The sequence below is a fragment of the Neopelma chrysocephalum genome, unplaced genomic scaffold, assembly GCF_003984885.1.
Source record: "Neopelma chrysocephalum unplaced genomic scaffold, ASM398488v2 Primary Assembly neopelma1_60, whole genome shotgun sequence".
Classification (NCBI taxonomy): Eukaryota; Metazoa; Chordata; class Aves; order Passeriformes; family Pipridae; genus Neopelma; species Neopelma chrysocephalum.
In genome coordinates this window covers 17,380,702-17,400,018 of record NW_020897715.1, presented here as the reverse complement: position 1 = coordinate 17,400,018, position 19,317 = coordinate 17,380,702, and the positions used below count along the sequence as shown (strand labels likewise).

General features: G+C 50.1%; 2 protein-coding genes and 1 non-coding gene across 4 annotated transcripts; all 3 read right to left on the bottom strand.

Moving 5' to 3' along the window:
• Window positions 1-1,279: 1,279 nt before the first annotated feature.
• PTPN6 (protein tyrosine phosphatase, non-receptor type 6) lies at window positions 1,280-17,765 on the bottom strand. The gene is made up of 16 exons (XM_027681403.1): window positions 17,647-17,765; window positions 16,466-16,567; window positions 11,430-11,552; window positions 10,943-11,137; window positions 7,204-7,426; window positions 6,010-6,126; window positions 5,700-5,813; window positions 5,203-5,299; window positions 4,711-4,790; window positions 4,469-4,618; window positions 4,217-4,348; window positions 3,780-3,934; window positions 3,413-3,480; window positions 2,888-3,039; window positions 2,149-2,246; window positions 1,280-2,029 (listed from the first exon to the last, which is right to left on the bottom strand). Exons 1-16 carry the CDS (start codon window positions 17,763-17,765, stop codon window positions 1,921-1,923), a joined length of 2,034 nt encoding a protein of 677 aa, XP_027537204.1. The 3' UTR covers window positions 1,280-1,920.
• A 10-nt stretch (window positions 17,766-17,775) lies between these two features.
• On the bottom strand, window positions 17,776-18,957 carry CUNH12orf57 (chromosome unknown C12orf57 homolog). 2 transcript variants are annotated; one of them, XM_027681423.1, is made up of 3 exons: window positions 18,860-18,957; window positions 18,175-18,351; window positions 17,776-18,093 (listed from the first exon to the last, which is right to left on the bottom strand). In XM_027681423.1, exons 2-3 carry the CDS (start codon window positions 18,296-18,298, stop codon window positions 17,945-17,947), a joined length of 273 nt encoding a protein of 90 aa, XP_027537224.1. In that variant the 5' UTR covers window positions 18,299-18,351; window positions 18,860-18,957; the 3' UTR covers window positions 17,776-17,944. The 2 variants fall into 2 exon arrangements, with proteins under 2 accessions (XP_027537224.1, XP_027537223.1); XM_027681422.1 differs by lacking the exon at window positions 18,860-18,957 and adding an exon at window positions 18,494-18,738.
• Window positions 18,662-18,722, bottom strand: LOC113966668. Its single transcript, XR_003533915.1, has one exon. It is a non-coding gene; the product is annotated as a U7 small nuclear RNA (small nuclear RNA).
• Window positions 18,958-19,317: the final 360 nt, after the last annotated feature.

The following is a 19,317-nucleotide window of genomic DNA, read 5'->3' as shown; positions in this document are numbered from 1 at the left end:
ATCCACAAAGTTTGTTCCCTCCCTTGTACACTGTCCAACCTTGCCTTGGCTCTGTTGGCACCAGATCAAAGCAGGAGACTTTGCCTAAGGCCTAAATCACCCTACTGCCACTGCCTTGCTGAGGGATCCCTGCTCCTTCCTGCCAAGTGCAGAGTGTGGGCATGTCCTCGGGCAGGTGACAGGGTTACAAGGATGCAGTGTCTGCTTCCAGCTGGTTTGTACAGGCTGGCAGCTGCTTCACCTTGCCAGCTCCCAGGAAGTCACCTTGCAGGCACAATGGCAATTGCCACTGTATTACAAACAGTGTGGAACAGAGTTAAGGTTTGTCCCATTCCTTCTCTTTTCTACTCTTTCCCCAGTCTGGATTTGTGCTCTAAACTGAGAAGAGAGAACCTGGTCCTAAAGTCCCCACTCCAAAACACAGGACAATCACAGCTGGACTTTCAAAGTAAAGTGTTCCATATGGTCCTGTGTCAGACAGCTGATAGTGACTGATGGTGCAGTTTTCTTCCCACATGGGGCTGACACATAGCTCAGACTAGACAAAATTCTCAGGCCCACGTTTCCAAGCATTCTTGGTCTGGATCATAGGTCCCTTTGTGACCTAGCTTAGACTTTTCCGTGAGTGGGACAGAGCTCTTCCTGCCATCAGCTCTAGACAGATCCAGGACACCTGAGCCATCTTTTTCGTTGAGTAGTAAATGCCCACAGCCTAAGCAGTACCCGCATCCCTTAATTAAGGAGTCCCCAGCACGTTCTCTGCCACCTAAGCCAGCTGCCACAGAAAGGTTCTCTGCACTCCTGCTATGTCTTTATCCAGACTCTCTCAGCATTCTCCCAAATAGTTCCGTGCTGAGTCCCATTCTAATACCACCAAGGATAGGCTCCAGCACTAAGGAACACCCTCTGGCATTCACAGAATTATATGAATCAGAGTGGGAAGGGGCCTCTGGAAGCCTTTCGTCCAGGCTGCTGCTGCAAGTGGCACCTTTACCAGCACTAGGTCAGAGCAGCCGTGGCTTTGTCCATTCAAGGACTGAAAACCCACAAGCAAAATTTAGGTGCAAAAGCCACATCACAGTTCGTCAGTCCCTGACAGCCACCAACACTAAAGCCTCACAGCAAGGAGTCTCCATAATTGGTCATAGCTTCTGTTCAGGAGCCTGAAGGCTGCAGGGAGTCATGAAAACTAAGCTAGAGACGTTCTTGTAAGTCTTTGCAGGGCTGCAGGTGAAATTAGGAGTACAGCTATAGCCAAAAAGAAATTATAGGAAAAACCTTTTGGTACTCAGTAGTCAAACAAATACAAGTTTATTTACAAACAAAGAAGAAAATGTGGCCATCATATCCAATTCTGGTATATTTACAGCATCCAGTTGAAGGATCAGAGTAGGAGGATCATAGGGCAGAGGGTTGGTATTAAGGAAAGAGGAAGTTTCCTTTTAATTGCAGAGGAGCTGAGCTGAAACAGGCCAAAACCTCCACACTTGGAAAGCTGAGGCTTCAGGGAACACTAACAGGCTAAACTAACTCACAGCAGTGGTCAGAGAGGCAGCTCCTGTGATGCCCTTCCTTAGCTCTTACTCAAGAAGCCCGCTTCCTCAAAAAGCTGACACAGCAGAGGTGAGTTTGGGCCCCAGTGCTCAGGGAACAAAGGAAAGAAAGGGCCTGATTTTTTTTCCTGCTAATGAATGACGAGGGGGCAGTAACAGACTTTGCTCGCCTGCACAGGCAAGGGACCGTAAAGTCGGTCAGCTGAGCTGGAAAGCAGTCTGGTTCAGGGCACTGAAAGCTGGCAGGGAAGAGAATGGGAAGGCCTAGTTCCAGTCCAAGAGTAAGGAATGTGAAACAGGCCAGTCAGGATGTGAACTCCAGTCCAGTCCAGGTTCAAAACCGCCATGGGGCTACCTGCAATTATCATTATTTTTTCTTTAGTGAGCCTTTCAGCTTCTTCTCTGAGGAGCGCTGTTTCCGCACCTTTTCCTCCTTTTTCCCCAAGTTCTCATAAACCGTTGACTCCTCTTTTTGCCTGTAAGACCCAGAGAAAAACAATGGAAAAAGTGAGGAATAGGAAAAAGCCAGCCAAGCCAACAGGCAGACTATTGCCAGAGGCAGGCACAGCTGGGTCTCTGGTTTAGGGGGACTTACTTGGAGGGTTTTCGTAAAACCTTGGCATGTGCATTCCTCACTGCAGGGGGGTAGGAGATGTTCCCATACTCACACTCGTTTGGCTTGCCTTTCTGAGACTACAGGAGAGAAAAAAACAGGCCGAGAGGAGTGTGGTTTGGGAGATGCACGTGAGGCACCATGGAAGAGTTCTGGCTGTTAAACCACACCTTGTGCCAGGACCTCAGTGGATTGCTGAAGTTCCCAGGCTCAGTGCATTCTGTCTGCTGCTGTCAGAGGGGAGCAGCAGGAATGCAAACACAGCCAGGAGGGAACAGTGGAGCAACAAATCTCTGGAGGCACTGGAATTTGCCTGAGAGTGCCAAATGTCAGCAAAAGAATATTAAACAGCGGCAGCTACTTGATGCTGCCAGAGGCTATAAGGAGAGATAAAGATGCCACTTATCAGCCAGAAGAAAAAAATCCTGCAACTGCAGAATTGGGATGTGAAAGACGAAGAAAGGAGAGGGCAAAGTCTTTGCTTGTCCTAGATTGAGCTTGTAACAAAACAGTACCTGGTGGAGATGGTACTTGAGCTGCTAATGTTGTCCCCTGAACTTAAAAGTCTCAAAAGAGGGGAATAAGGACTCAGATCTTGGTGCACCATTGTAGTCTGTGTAGGTCCCAGTGTTAGCTTAAAGCTTGTGAAACAGAGCACTTGGGCTCAAAGACAACACCATGAAGGCCTAGGCTTACAGGGCAGTAGAGTCCCCTTTTTCACCTGGATAATTTCCAGCTTTTTCTTGGTTGCCTCTATGAACTGGCAGATGGCCATGTAGATGAACTTGTACTGGGCCTCTGTCTGCACCATCCCAGATCGCTGAGCCCTCACCATCTGGATGGTCTTCTGGATGTCAATGTCACAGTCCAGGCCTAGCAAGGAGAACCAGAAAAGCTTATGGACATGTTCACTGCCCCCTCTCCCAATTCTCTACCAAAAGCAGTTACAGGGGAGGTCAGTCAAGAAGTTTCTGCCTCCTTCCATATTCTTTACTCCTGTATGGACCTCCTATCTCTCCCTCCTGCTCAGCATCTTTCAAGTCTGGCTGTGGAGGAAGAGCCAAAGCTCAGGGAAGGCTACAGCCACAGTAGGTGGCAATGGTACAGAGATCCAACAGCACAACCTTCTCGGGGCTGGGGCAGGATCTCTCCCACTTGTACCTGAATAGTTTTCATCCCTTTGCAGCTGGACTTAAGGGCACAGCCCTACTGGGTATGCCAGTTCACTTTGATGGGGTCCTCTTACCCTTGGTGGAGATTGTTTCCACTATCATATCAATGACGATGATAGTCCCAGTGCGGCCAATCCCAGCACTGCAAGGAGAGGACAAGCAGAGGTCAGAGCAAAACAGCTCCTGAAAGAAAATGCAGCTGCTTCTGGGGAAGGATGTAGCTCTTGTAGCAGCTGTCTAGCAATGACACAAGAGAGTCACAGATTCAATAAGCAGAGAGTTTGGTTTGGGGGCATCAAAGAGGAAAAAGCAAATATCAGGGCTGGCATAGGCTTCAGTCACAAGCCCTGGGGTACAGGCTGGAAGCAGCAGGACAGACTTTCTATGTCTCACCCTAGATAAGGGATGGAGGATGCTTCAAACTCCAGCCTCTGTACCAACCTGCAATGCACCAGAATAGGCCCTGCACCTGGGATGCTCTCTTGCTTCTGGTTTATCTGGTCGAGAAAGCTGAGGACTCCTCCTGGCTCACTGGGCACACCGTGGTCAGGCCAGCTCAGGTACTGGTAGTGCCAGATCTCACGCACAGCCTTTCCCTGATAATAACAAAGCACCTCATTGATGAAACTGCAACCCAGCCCTGTCTCTGGCCTCTGTCCCAGGGAGATGCAGGTCTGAAGCCAAAGGGAATCTGTGTCTCCTGCGCACTTCTTGGTGATTCCACCAGTGTGATTCCAGCCCAAATCAAGTGGGAACAGCAGTCCCAAGAATGATACAACAGCAGCTACACCACACCACCCAACAGTTTCCAGCTTTAGAAATAGAGTGGGCTCTTAGACTCATGGGCTCAATGACAGCCCTTGATCATTCACACTCACGTTATCCTTTGGACATAGACAGAGCTGCCGGAGTTTGTACTCCAACGCATCGTGCTCCGCAGCATTCTCCACAAGGTAGGGACCATACTCCTTTGTGCTGCCCAGCTCTGGCCAGTAAGGCACACATTTGTTCTGTGTGGGCAGAGAGGGCAGGGTGAGGATGGGCAGAAGGCAGGAAAGAGGGGAAAAAGCAGAGCAGTGGTTGAAGGGGAAAAGAGGGCATCTCCAAAACACCTACAGACTGCTACTTACCCGCCCTTTTTCTACCTCCCGTGTTGTCATCACGATGATGCGTGTGTTCTCCTGCCACACCATTTGCCAGAAGTCATTGACTGTGGCTTCCAGGCAGCCCTGGCTAGCGATGTAGGTCTTGGTGCACTCATCTGGGCTGATCATGGTGTTCTGATTGTGGACAGGGAAAGGTCAAGAGAGCTGCAGGAGCAGGCAGGCCTTCTCCCACTCTTGGGCATACAGTCATCTTTCATGAGTCTCACCTTGACATAGTTGGCATTGATATAGTCCGATCCAGGTATATTTGGGTCCCTTCCTTGGAGAATTACTCTGGAGTGATCAACTGGAGTGCAGTGAAAGAATAAACAGTGCAATGAGATACTCTGTGCAGCCACAAGAAGCTCTTTCACTGCCCCATGCCACCTCATTTCACTGCCCCACGCCTCCCAGTGCATGCAGCATGCCTTCTATCTTCACCTGTCCCTCTCTAGGGTCAGACTAACCTCACTCCATCTTCCCATCTCTTTGCCCCTATCATGGACTATCAGAAGTTAATGCATCTAAGGCAACCTTCCCTGCTTCCTTCAAGGACATGAAAAGGCTGTGACCTCTCTCATCATCTCTGAAATTCTCATAACCTGTTCTGGAGGATAGAGCAGGCTGAGGCAGGGCCAGTGATGCCTTGGACAGCTCTTCATTGCCTGTCTGTACATATTTGGTTTGGTTTTTTTTTATAGTGGAGAAGCAAGACTCACAGGGCAAGATATTCTTGTATCGGTTCTTGCTCTTGTTTTCAGGTCTCTGACCCTCATGACGGTCAAACAGGTGCTTGGCTTCCTGTTTTTGCAAACTCTGAGAGCAGAAAAAAAATAGTCATGGCAAGATCACAATATATGGCAGGGGAGGTGGGCACTTGGAAGAGATGTGGTGGTTCTGAGGACACATGGCCATGTTTGTGGGGGAGTGTGGAAGTGAAAAGCAAACCTAGACTTGAAAAGTCCAAAATCTGTGCCCTTGCTGTCTTGGTGACTCATTCTCCCAATCCTGAAAAAGCACATTTCTACCTCACTGGGTTCACTTAAAGATGACATTCACTCCCCAGGAGAACAGGTTCCAAACAGACACTTCTTTCAGAGATAAATTGACAAGACATATGAGAAGTCTGTGTACAGGAAGAAATTGAGGATGGAGAATGAGGCTGTGCACTGGGAATTCCCAAAAAGACAAATAATGTCCCCCAGCAGTTTCTTACATCAAATTCCTCCCAGAATCCAGCCTTGGACGTCTCCTCACATAGACTCTTCTTGTTCAGTTCCTGCACTCTATTCTCAATGTCAGCAGCATTCACCCTTGTAGCATAGTAGGGCTGGGGATGGGAAAACACAGTGGGTTGGCATGAGAGAGAGAGAGAGCGGGAGGGAGAAAGAGAGAAAGAGAGATGGTGCTGGAGAGCAAAGTCTCCTCTGTGTGCTGTGGAGAAAAGAACGAAAGGAACACAAAGCAGAAACAAACAGCAAGTCAGTCCCTCTAAAGGATCCCTAAAACCAGAAAACTAGGTTTACCTGCTTCAGGTACACAAAGGTGCCAGACATCTCTTCAATTCCAATCTTTTTGAAGTGCTCGACCAGATCTGCCAAGCTGTCAAACATTTCAGCACCTCCAACTGTGTAGCGTCCATTCTAAATCAAGGAAGAATGTGTAATGTCTCACTCATAACATTCATAGAATCATGGAATGGTTTGGGTTGGAAGGCATCTTAAAAGTTATCTATTTCCAATTCCCTGCCATGGGCAGGGACACCTTCCACTAGATCAGGTTACTCAAACCCCCATCCAGCCTGGCCTTCAACACTTCCAGGAATGGGGCATCCCCTGTTTCTCTGGGCAACCTGTTCCAGTGTCTCATCACCCTCACAGTAAAGAATTTCTTCCTAATATCTAATCTAAACCCTCTCTCTTTCAGTTTGAAGCCATTCCCCCTTGCCCTATCACTCCATGTCCTTATAAAAAGTCCCTCTCCGGCTTACTCACAATTCCCCTTTATGTAATGGAAGGCTGCTGTAAGGTCTCCCCAGAGCCTTCTCTTCTCCAGGCTGAACAGCCCCAACTCTCTTAACCTGTCCAAAGCTGATAATGCTCAGGGAAAAGGCAATGCTGAGGTGCAAAGCCATGGGCACCACCCTGCACCATCTAGAAAAGCACTTCCTCTGGCAGGCAAACCAAATGCAAGTTTGCCCTGAGAACACAGAATTCACAGCATGACAAACTGACTGTATTCTCGTAGGATGGAAGCCCAGAGAAGGTATATTGCACTCAAATCTCATTTAAGGTCAGTTGCTTTTTGTCCTTGAAATCTCCTCATCCCATGTGAAAGAAATAGGAGAACTTGTGACAGTCAGGTTGGTAACATTCATCAGACTAAGTATGGAGGCCCTGCAGATACCCCTTCTTCCTGCTCCAAGCACTTTTAACTCTTTGGATGAACTCATAATTAGGTTATGAATCCTCCTCTCTCTTTTCTCACAGACTCCCTGTACCAGAGGTCCCGGTCACATTGAGCCCTGCCTCCTCCTGTGTCTGAGCACCCAGCCCATGCTCACCCAGGCTGGGGCAAGGACACAAGGACACTGCAAGGGAACAGCATTTTGATCCAAATTAAGAAACACTGCTGGTGGTAATCAAGCTGACAGGGCACACACTTTTGAGGACATGATCAGGAGAGGTCTCTTCCCCTCCTTGTGCTCTCCGACTGCTCACCTCACACATGATCTTGATGTGCGTGACTTTGAGCCGGGCCCCAGAGGCACTGGTTGCCCCAGCTGGTGGAGCCTCAGACCCAGGTTTAGGCTGGTCAGTGAGGACAGATAAGACAAAATCCCCAGGTTTGCTGAGGCTCTCCCGCACCAAGAATGTCCAAGGGGTGGCTTTGGCCTGGAGAAGTGACTCAGCTGCAGGACCTGACAGATGCCCATGGTACCACCTAGTTAAAACAAGAGGAGAGAGGTGGAGATGCAGTAAGTGGATGGCCTTGAGCTGATGAATGAAGGAGAGCAACACTGGGAAAGGGTGAGAGAGGAAGAAAGGAAGAATGTAGCAGTGAATCTGCCTTGTATGAGAAGCTGTGGTTTAAATATGTTTCAAGATGGCTTTTTGTGTTTCTGCAGTCACTGCTTCTTCTTCCCAGGACCCCCCAGGACAACTGTTATCTCTGTTTCAGGAATGTCCTGAGAAGATATCAGGAAGTCTTCTCATTGGACCTTGTTAACCCTTTCCTATCGGTTGTTAACCTCTTCCTGCTATTGGGTGTCCTGTAAGCCCCCTGACCCTGTAATTGGTCACTCTGTGAATCCTCCTAGGACCTATATATGTAACCACCCCATCAATAAACTCTCTCTTTGGCCTCCTCTCCAAGTCCCGTGTGCTGTCTCTCTGGCTGCCATGGGACCACGTGGTGGGGGGAGGGGGAACACCTAACCCTTCCATGCCTCCAGGACCTGAAGAAATCCCTGGAGCTGGAGTAACCCCTTCCCTATCCACCTCAGCCATCGGAAATGGTTCCTCAGATGGAAATGGAACTAGGACTGGTGCGCCCCACACCATGTGAGGGGAAAGAGATCCAGAGAAGAGGGAGACGGAGAGGAAGGAATGAGAGAAAGAATAAAAATCAGGGGAGGAGCAGGATCTTGGGGAAAGCAGATGAGACAGAAAGTAGAGAGATGGCAAGAAGAGGACAGGGCAAGGGATGAGGTGGAAGCAGAAGGGACCCAGGGAGCAGAATGTTGAAACAAGAGGACGCAGTGGGAAAGCAGCCTGTGTGATCCAGTTGTGTGACACACACAAGGAGGAGAGTAGTCTGTGGATTTCAGCACCTCACAGTACTACTGGGATTCTAGCATTGCTGCTGCAAGGTGCTTTGGAAACTCAAACACCAGGGAAACAAAAATAACGCCCCACTGAGTCAGAAAATCTCCCATCAGATTTAACAGCACCCAGATGGTTGTGTTGAGATCAGATCCATCAAAAACCCATTCCAGCGACTTCTCTTTCTGAAACTCAGTCACCTCCTCAATCAAAGAATAATTCCCATTCTCTGGGCATATCACACTGCAGCAATCAGCCTAGTCACAGGACTGAGCCCCTTTTCTGCTCCTGCTATTTACACTGTTGATCTGTGTGCACATTCCTGTCCTCAGTGCAAACACCCAGTCAGCAGCTCCTTCTCTCCTCCCAGCACAAGGTGAGCAGCATCCCCATCTGACTGAGGTGCCCTCTGCCTTGCTGCAGGACTGGACCCAGGGCACAGAGGGACACAGTGGTGCAAATGGCACAGCTGCTGCCAAGCCCCTGCCCACCTACAAAGGTCTCTGGGAGGATATGTGCCTGCCCAGTGGGATCTCACTGAACTGAGCAGTGCAGGTGAAAGTGATGGTCGTCAGAAGCAGGCTAGGACATGGGACAACCTCTCTTCCTACTGCTGGGCTCTTGGCCCTGCAGAAACTCCAGATGTGATCCAGGTTGTCTCTGTACAGGTTCTCTAGTTCCTCATGGCTGTCCCAAGCTTCACAGTCTCTTTGGACCACATCAGAAGTCCTGGGGGGCACTGCTGAGCTGCCAAGCAGAGATGTGGAAGGCCACATTCACTGCAGCACTGTCCTGCTTCTACAAAACCCACTTGAAAACTGGAGCTAGAGATCCAAATTACAGAAAGTTGAGAGCTCCGAGGTGCTCTGGGCACTGGGACGTGTTCTGAATCATCCCTCTCCTCCTGGTACACAATTTCCAGTGGAGCCTTCGCTGGGTTTGAACACATCACAGCCCAAGTGCCAGCACAGTCCTGGCACTCCTGCCATGGCCCCTCCTCTCCTTCCCAGCTTTGTTTCAGGGAGGGGACTTGGGCCCTTCTCCTTCAGCAGGGACGAACCCGGTTGAAACAGTCCCCTCCAGTCCTGGAACAACCCCATCCCCAGCTGCAGCCGTGTACTGGCTGCTGTGCCAGCCAAAGGCCACAGCTCTGTTTTGGCCACCTCCCCTGGGGAACAGCATTTCAAAAGCAGGTAGCTGTTGCATCAGGCTCACTTGCAGTGTCCCTGCTGCTTCCTCTCACTGCAGGTACCTCGACAAGCACCAGCCACACTCCCTGTGTCACCGCGTCCACTGCCGCCAACGCCAAGCCAGTATGTCAGGGCTGTGGGAGCGGGTTTGCTGCCCACGGAGCAGCTAGCAGGGAAGGCCTGGAGTAGTACTGGTGAACTTCACGCTGTAAGGAAGCTGTTCCCAGGAACCAAGATGGAGTTCAAGAGGCCATGCCCCAGTAACATAAGCAGTCAGGGCATTCATTCACCCCTGGATCTAGTCAGAGATCTGGTCATATTACTCTACACAACATCTAAGAACCATTCAAACAGCAAGAGGTGGCACACAGCAGCCTTGGCAAGTAGTTGCTGTCGATCCTTGCCCTATGCACTGCAAGAAGTAGCTGGTGACTGGCAGTCATTAATTTCTGAACCTCCTTCCAAAGAATTGTTCAGCTACCATGTGCTCAGATGCCACCTGAGGATCAGCTGATCTCTCCTGCTCATCAGAGAGGTCTCCAGGCCTCTCCTCCACAGGTAGGATGGAGTTAATGGGTCCCATTACCCCCTCCCTTCCCCCAGCATAGCCCAGCTCTTCAAAGCCACGTGATGGAAAATCACTTGGGGAGAGAGTGAGAGGAGCTTTCGTAAGAGCCTGGGGGGGAGTGGTGTGTTAAGTTTCCAACCGCAGAGAGGAAGGGAGGAAACTGCAGGGTCACAATGCAATGGCCTTGACTGGAGAGGACAGCCAGCAGCAGACCTGGCCCCTCTGCAGCCTGACCCCAGAACAAGCTGGTGTGTACCCTGATGCTTCGCTCAGGGCATCTCTGCTCCCTGCCTCCACGTGTCTGAGGAGGACCTGCCTGAGGAGGACTTGTCCACCCCTGAGCAGGGCATGACAGTTCCCCAAGCTGCATCAAAGAGCCTAAAAGCAAAATGCAAGGGCAAAACCACCTGATTTGATTTAGGAACTTAGTGTCAGAGACATATGCAAAATGAGGACAGGAAGGAGACTAAGCAGGCTGGGAATAGCAAGGGAGCATGGTCCTGCTCTCAGTAATGTGAGTCACCCAGGCTCAGAATAACCAAGGAGGTTTGGGTTAAGACCAAGGGCTTCCACATAACATATGACTCTATGGATTGCTGCAGACCCACACCTAAGACCACAACCTTTGCTTTTAGGAACAGTGTATAAATAGCAAAGGCAACTGGAAACCAGAAGTAAAAATAGAGCCCTATTAAGTCTGCTGTGGTGGGTCCAGGTATGGCCAGCTATTCCCAGGGATGCTGCCCCCACAGATGCAGAGGAGGCAGGTGAGACTTTTTGCAGGACTTGCCCTAGGGATGCAGGCAGGGCAGAAAGAAGGCCACAAAACACAGAGGAGGTGTCACCACAGACACACACTGCTTTGCTGTCCCCATACCTCTCTGTCGTGGGGTCGGAACAGTTGAGCGGGTATCGCAAGTCAATGATGGTTCCATCTTTGTCCTGCAGCGAGCCCTGTTGCTGTGTGTAGTACTCCACCAGTTCTGACAAGGTAGCAAACTTCTCCCCTCCATACAGGTCATAGAAATCCCCAGTATTCTGGATGCGGATGTGGGTTACCTGATCACCAACCCTGTGGAATAAAGCACAGAACAGTCCAATGAGGTGGTTGGAAAAGAGGCAGAAAGTGTTCTGCACTACCTCCTGCTATGGAACCAGAGCAAACTATCCCCATGAAAGATGACTGGAAAGAGAAGCTCCTGGGGCAACTTAAAGGAAGGTCTAGAACATGCTGGGAAGCTCAGCTTGGAAAGAACTCAAAGGAATAGAGACAGGACGAAGATGATGCCACAGGACATGTAAGGATCTCAACAATCTGTGTGTATAACACTGAAAAGACAGAACTTGGGGTCCAAGTTACCTACCGGACTGAAAGAGAAAAATCACCCTGATTCTTCCGACTGGGTCTGGCTAGAAAGCTCCCATGGACACCTCGTCCCTTCAGTAAGGCTTCAGCTTCCAGCCCACTCAGGTCACGATGAAACCATCTAGCAGAGAAGATAAAAGCAAGACCAAGTGAATAAAAATGGCCAGACGCTACTGTGGAGACCTGTAGGGTGAAGAACGGTCCCTGGTCAGCATCCCTAGGTGAGAGTTAGAATCAGCATCCCTTCTTACTTGATACCTCCCCCAGCCTATGGAAGCTTCCCATTAGAGACACGGCTTCCAAGGTGATCCCTACTCTGATTTGTCCTACTTCTCTGGTCCCCCTCCTTACACACACAGACTTTTCAGACCCTCTTACCTCACCATTGTGGAGGGTGAAAGAAGAGGGGGCCAAGTGGCTGCCACCAAAGAAAGTCAAAAAACACAGAGGAAAAATCAGTTTGTACTGGCAAGAAAAGGGAAGTCGGAGGTCTGTGCCGGAGCACCCAACGCCAAGCTGTTCCTGTGCCTCTTGGGAGCTGGCCATGTATCTCTCCTGGAGTCTACTGTCCCTCCATTCAGACCCTCTCCATCCACGATTTTCTGGTTAGGTGCCTTGATCTGTGGCTCTCTGTGTAGTGCTCTTGGGCACAGGCAGGTGCAAGCCCATGCGCAGCTGGGCACGCACGGCTCCAGGAACAGGAAGCGCTCTGAGCCATCAACTCCCCAGCCCCAAGCTGCTTTGCACACACTTCTGCTTCTCCTTTTGTGTCTTTCCTTCCCATCCCCCCTATTATTTTTGGCCCCCTGTCTTTTTGCACACTAGGGCTGATGCTATGCATGCAACTTGGGCCTTGGCCACACTCAGAAAATTTAGTTCTGCGTGTCCTCTATTCCCTTTCTTCCCCAAAAAGCCAGTAAGTGACACGAGCAGTCCCAAATACCCTACGTGCTCTGTACAGGCACAAAGGGAAATCTGTGCAAACCCAGAGCCACAGACTTAGAGGTCCAGGCTAGTGCTCGGAGCACAGCGATGCCTCCCTGAAACCAGCCTGACCTGGGATGGCACTGACAAAAGCAGCAGTAGCTCAAAAGGGATGGCGTGGGAAGGAGGTGGTGTTAAAGCTGCCCAGAAAGGCAGGCAGAGACCAGGACAAACAGCTACTACCACAGTGAGCCCACACACCATCGAGAGAGCTTAGGCGAGAACCTTTAAGATCACAGCACAGCCAAAGCTGACAACCTGGACAACTAGGTAGAAAGAAGGAAAACTAGCCATTCCAGTTACCTAGCTATTTCCAGCTATGGCCCATGGCTGACCTGTCCATAGCATTGGTTCCAAGGTCTGCAGGTCTCACGAAAGACTAGGAGCTAAGCAGTGACCTGAGGGCAACCGAGCTGGCAAAGGAGCCTCACTTTTCCCTGGGGCAATCTCAGCTACCCTGTGTGGGCAGCAGGAACAGCAAGAGCCTTGCTCATTTCAAGTACCAGCAGCTGCAGACTTCCCTGCACACCCACCAGACTGGGAAATCCTGCAAAAAGCTGAACAGGCTGCTAACTACAACCTAGACAAAAACTTGTGGCCAAGACAGAAACTAACAACAAAGGGAAGTACAGGAGAGATGAGTGGGAAGCTAAACTTCATTGCTAGAAAGGCAACCCAGGCACCTACAACAGCTTCCTTTGAAATGCTTCTAGTTTCACACACATGATGAGCCATGAGCTGCAGGGATCCAGCTGTACTGATTTAAAACCGATATTAAAAAAAAAAACAAGGAGACTTTAAAGGCACAGAGACCTGTGGGTCAAGGGAACAACTTCTACACAAAGTTGTAGAAGCTGCACCCGAATCAGAGACAGTGTAGCACTGGCACAGGAAAGTATTGTGTAGAGGTAGGACAAAAATGGCAGGAACTTCTGGGCAAAAGTCCCAAAAGACAATTCCTGATATCAAAAGAATATTAGAGTATGTTGGGTCAATATGAAGCCAAGGCAGATGAAAAATAAAACCTAGGCATCCTCAGACCTTATGAACTGACTGAAGGAGAAAATCTATCTGAGCAACTGAAAATCAGTTGGACTCGGAAACAAGGAAAGAACAAAGTAGCAAACAGCCCAGTTCGGAGCAGAAAGGGTGAGTTAGCACTAAACCCAATGTAACTCAGTATCCCGGGCAGAACAAGCCACAGGGTGCAGTGTAGCCCATCAGTATTTGTGTGGACACAAATCCCGTATCACATAATTTACAGGCTGAGTTTATGCTTCTGGTTGCTTGCAGCTCAGGAAAGGAACAGTTGCACACAGCTGCCTTGGTGTCTTTGACCTGGCCTGTCTAATTTAAAACTACCAGGGAGGAGCTCCTGCCATTAAGGGAGGGAAATATCACTGTAGAGAAGGTTGGTATCTTTGAGGTTGCTCTCCCAAATGGATGCAGCATAGAACAGCTGACTATAATTGAGCCACTAAAATACTTTCTTAATATAATTAACAGGTCAAAGGATTTCAGCAGAGAGTTGTTTGGCTTTCAGTACAACACAGGTGTTAGAACCTCATCTTGTAAATCCCTTGCGGAGCTGAGCCACAGCTAGCGCAGGAACAAACTTACAGAAGACAAATGAAATAGCTAAGTAAAAAAGACACTCACATTTGGACTGCTGTAAAAAACCAAAAAAAGACACTGAAAAACTAGAGAGAATCCAGCATAAGGCCACAAACGCACAGGCACAAAGAGCCTGGAGCACAGCAAAGATGGAGGAAGCTGGGTTTATTCAGCTTGGAGAAAAGGTGCTTAAGGAGGGATTTAGCAGCTGTCTGAGACTACTTAAAAGGGGCTGGGGGAGTTTAGAGATGATGAGTCAGATTCTCCTTTGTGGGACACAGCAAAAGGACAAGAGGCAATAGACATAACTTGCAGCAAGGGAAATTCTGAGTAGGTATCAGGAAAAATTGCACACGTGCTCCCCCCCAAGGGCAGTTCAGCACTTGCCACAAGTGTCCAGAACGGCTGGGGAACCTTTACCCTGGAAGATGTTCAGGACTCACCTGAGCAAGGCCCTGAGCAACCTGATCTAGGTCTGTTGTGATCAGGGGGCTGGACTATGTGATCCAGAGGTCAAAACAGTTGTTAAATAATAGAGGGAAAGGTTATGTATAGAGTTTCTTTTCCCCTAAGCCTCTATTTGCAGCTACTTGTAGAGTCAACAGTCAAATCCATAACAAATTAGCATCCTTTGGCAAGGAGTTCTACTGCTCAGCTACAGAAAAATCCCTCCTTTGACCTGCTTATAACCTGCTCCCTGCCTCATTTTTATTAACATCTGGTTGTTGTAAAGAAAGAAAGATCAGTGACTGATTCCTGTTCCCCCCACCCCGCTCCAAGCTGCTCATGGTAACAGACCCGTAACATCCGTATGCATCCTCAGCTCTTTGCCAGGCTGAAGACTCCAGTGCTACTAAGGTGTTCTTTGTACAGAACTATTCTACACCTCTGATCATCTTTGCTGTCCCTCTCCAAGATGTCTTCAACTCTAGTTCCTTGTTTTGGAGATAAGGGTGATGGTGGGCAGAGAACTGTGGTGTTCAAGATGCTGCTGAGTCACGGACAGTGATGACTTTTGATGTTCACCACAACCAGCATTAAGCCAACAACTGCAGGGTCTTTATATATATATGATAAAAATTTCACTCCACAGAGGTTACAACTAGTTCACAGTCATTTTATATGTAAATTTTGAATTATTTTTCTGCATGAACATTGTTTTACATAGGCCTATATGGAATTTCATCTGCTGTTCTATTGCCCAATTGTTCACCATCATAAGGTCCTTCTGCAACTATTCACAGTCAACTCCCACTCCATTATCCCGAATAACTTTCTACCATCACCCAATTTTCTCACCTCACCAAGCTGTATTCCCAGGTCACTTGGGAATATACTGAACAGCATATATTTCAGGTTAGGCCTCTGTGATCTGGCCACTGATGACTTCCCTCTGCTGTAAAAATGGGATGTTAATTTCCATCTTCCATTTCCTATTTTCTATTAATTCTTTACCTAAGAAAACCTTAAACTTCTTTTTTTATGCCATGACTTCAACTTTATTTAAAGATTTTGATGAGAAAATCTTGTTAAATTCTTTAAACCCAAGGAAACTGTATTGGCCAGACCTGCCTTATCCACAAGCTTGCTAGGTCCCTCAAAAATCTCATTTTACAGGACAGGATTTGCCTTTACAAAAGCAGGTTCTGGCTCTTTCTTTAGTATCACATTCACTGCTTTCTCTGTTATAATGTCTACCCTCTTGCTCAGATGATGACTTTATTGTTCCATGCTTCCCTTGCACTGGGGATCTAATTTGGAGCCCTTTTTGAAAATGAGCATTGCATTCGTTACTTCTAATTCTCAGCCCTGAGATTATTTCAGTAAGGTTTTGCTGTTCTGCACAGAACTACATTCTAGTTCAGCCTAGTTAGTGCAGAGTGAAGGCCATTTGGGCTTAGGGAACAGACAGATGGACCCTCTTCCTGGGCCTGGCTGAAGCCAGATGCTCTCTGTCAGGCTATGGGACTCCAGGACAGTGCTGCACCAACAAGGTTGCCCAAATCCTTGCCACAGAGTAATGCTAGAGCAAATCCCATTTCCTGACACCCTGCAACTGCAGTCTCCAGAGTAGAGCACCTGTTTGGACTGACCAAGAAGGTTGTATGTCCTCTTGTTCCACAGAGGGCTAGAAAGACTGCAACAAATCAAGAAATAACCAGGATTTTAAAGGTCAGACAGCTGACCTCTCTCTGGGCCCAACACACTGAGAGATGCTGTAGCTGTGGGGTGGCAGAGGAACTGCAAACCCCTCATCAAACTGAGAAGGAGCAACAGTAATGGCAATAATGATCTAAAACACTGGGAGCTCCAGTTCTCAGGCTATTAGAAGGTGGGTTTTTTTTCCTTCCATGCCTAATTCCTAGTGCCAGTATTTTTACTTTTCTCATCAACAACTCTTGTTTTCTAGCCCTAACTAGCATTCATAGCACTCACCCACGGGATGGCATCAGGGTGTTGTCTCTCAGATCCCCACTGATGGAGGATTGACAGGAGCTGGTGGAGGAAGTACCACAGCCCTCAACCCAGGGGGTCCTACTAAAAAAAATAAAGCAAGATTGAAATTATCAGGACAGTATCTTGAGACGGATTTGGGATTGAAATCAAAGACCTTGGCAGTGGAGGGTGGACTCGCACCCTCCCAACAGGGCTATACGCTCATGGCGGTGAGTGCCAGGGCTCTGGAGCAGCAGCTGGCAGTGCTTGCGGGCTGCAGCACCTCCCGTGACTCACCTGATCCGCACAGGTAGAGTCCTGAACTCCGCCTGTTCCTAGGCGGACTGAGAAGAAGGTAGCTCCAGGTCAGGCAAACCTCAGGCCTCAAGTAGAGGGCTTAATTGTCACCATTTGCAAAGTGCTTCCTGGACTGTAGTTAATGAATAATCAGAGGGGTGGGGGAAGGCCAAGGCCAAGCTGGGAGAGGTAGATGGAGACGGAAGGGACCTACTGATCTTCCTGCCTCCTATCCACTGCTCACGCCCTCCCTGGCTACATTCCTGCCTGTTTTGTAACTGAGAGGCAGCTCTTTCACACGTGGCTCGCAGCTCCCAGGCTGGCACCTTCACTCTCAGCTCTGCCACCCTCCTCAAAGATCTCAACTCTTCAAAGGGCAATGGGCACATGGGGCAGGAGGCTACAAACAGACATACCTAATGTCTCTCCATTTGAATCGCACTGGAAATACAAAACGTCACTCTGGAGAGAGGCTACTCCATGTGGTTGATCCCTCTACAGTCCCAAAGAATGTGAGGTACGATTTTATGTTGTTTATGTTGTTCTAATCCAGGCTGCCGCCAAATGGGGCAAGCCCAGCCCTCCCATGCTCTGCCACTCCCTGCAGCGTGTCTCTGCTAGCTTTTTCATTAGGGATAATGTGCTGGATTGCACATTCAGCCAGAAAAAAAGGCAGCCACAGACACCAGAGGCATGAGTAAGTTAGCACCGACTCTGCTGGGGGCAGCAGGCTCAGTGGCATTAACAGCACTTGATCTGCTTAGTGACACATTACCTAGTATGTTTCAAACAACACATTTGTAAATGCTCGCTGTTAAGGCCTAGCACCTCCTACTGAAAAAAAGTCTCTCTGATAAGGCTTCACAATAAGGCTCTGCACAAACCTTTTTGCAGAAGGTAGTGCACACTGGGTCTTTGGAACAGCAGCACACGTGTCATGAGGCAGGCACTGCTGTACCTGCCCCTGCACCAGGGGAGCACCGCTGAGCTCATGGTCATTCATAGAACACGGGCATTTTCAACACACGTTTTATTCACGAGCAGACACACGAGAGGGCACGAAGCATCCCGTTCCCTCCAGGTCAGCATCTCCCTTGTTCAAGTGCTCCATTCCCAGGGCTGACAGGACCTGCACCTCGGGAAGGAAGCCACCAGCCGGGGCAGCGGGAATGCTCCGCGGGCTCAGGAAGCGGCAACTCCGCCGGTCCCGGCCCCGTGCGGCGGCAGCGTCATGGGCGGCAGGAACATGGCCTTGAGCTTGCCCGACATGCTGGCGATCTCCGGGTCCTGCGACTCGTAGGACTTGATCAGCCGGGCGAACTTCAGGACCCCTGCAAGGAGAGGGGGTGGGCAGGGGGCCCTCGCTGCCCCGGCGGGCCAGGAGCTCCCCGCCCGGCGGGGGCACAACCCACCTTCGCCGTCGCTGCTGAAGCCGTAGGCCTTGATCACGTCCTGCTGGATCTGGGTGGCCACAGGCAGCAGGAACTGCAGCATCTTGCCCATGTCGTTGCAGGCGTTGTCCCGCGCCTCCTCCATGCGCTGCGCGTTTTCGGGCGCCCCGAACGCCTTGATCACCTCCGCCAGCACCGCTGCAGGACACGGAGACACGGACACTCAGCCACCTATGATCTCCCCGTACTCAACACCGCAGGACACGGGCACTCAGCCGCCCGGGAGATGGGGAGGTGCGGGGATGGAGATGAGGAAATGGAGCAACCCTGGCGCACTCACCCTTCGCCTGCTCGGCGCTGAGCGCTGCCGGGCCCGCGGGCTGCGCGGACGCCGCCATGGGGCCCGGCGGGGCGGCCGCGGCTTCGGACCCGCGCCGACGGACAAGGATATCGCCGCCGTCCGCGCCTGCGCCTCCCCGCCCCTCTCTGTCATTGTACCGGTGGGTGTGGCGGCTTCCCGCGAGAGCAGGAAACCTGCTGGACAAATTCTAAAAGAGCTGAAATCACTGCCAGAAATGATTCCCACGCGGGGCTCCACTCCGGGCCAACCCGCCCCTCGGTGAGGGCGAGAAGCCCTCCTTCCCTAGATTGTTCCCTTCGAGGTTCCCCGGCCCTGCCACCCCCGTCCGCCCCTCCCCGCGCTCACACCGGCGGCCGCCGCCGACAAACGACCCCGGCCGCGCCGGTCGGGCCGTATGCAAATCGGCAGCTTCCCATTGGCGCTGCTGTGCGCAAGCCCCGCCCCTCTAGGCGAAGGGGGCGTGGCTCCTGCCCACCGCCTTCTCCGCGGCTTTCCCCGGTCCCAGCCCTTCCCTGTTTTCACCGAGAAAGCTTGTTAGTGCCCTTCCCCTCGTGGCCCCAGTGAAAAGAAATGAACACACCGGAGTCCCGTTTCTGGAAGGGTTTTTTTTGTCCTTTTTTTTTTTTTGTCCTTTTGTAAGAGCTTCATATATATATTTATATATATAAATTATTAGAATGTGTGTCGGTGCGCGGGAGTGCGTGGGGAACGTAGTTTGGGTGTTTGGTTTTGCTTTTTTTTTCCATAGCTGGGTTGTTGGTTGGTTTTCCTTTTAATGGTTAAGTAAATATATATATATATAT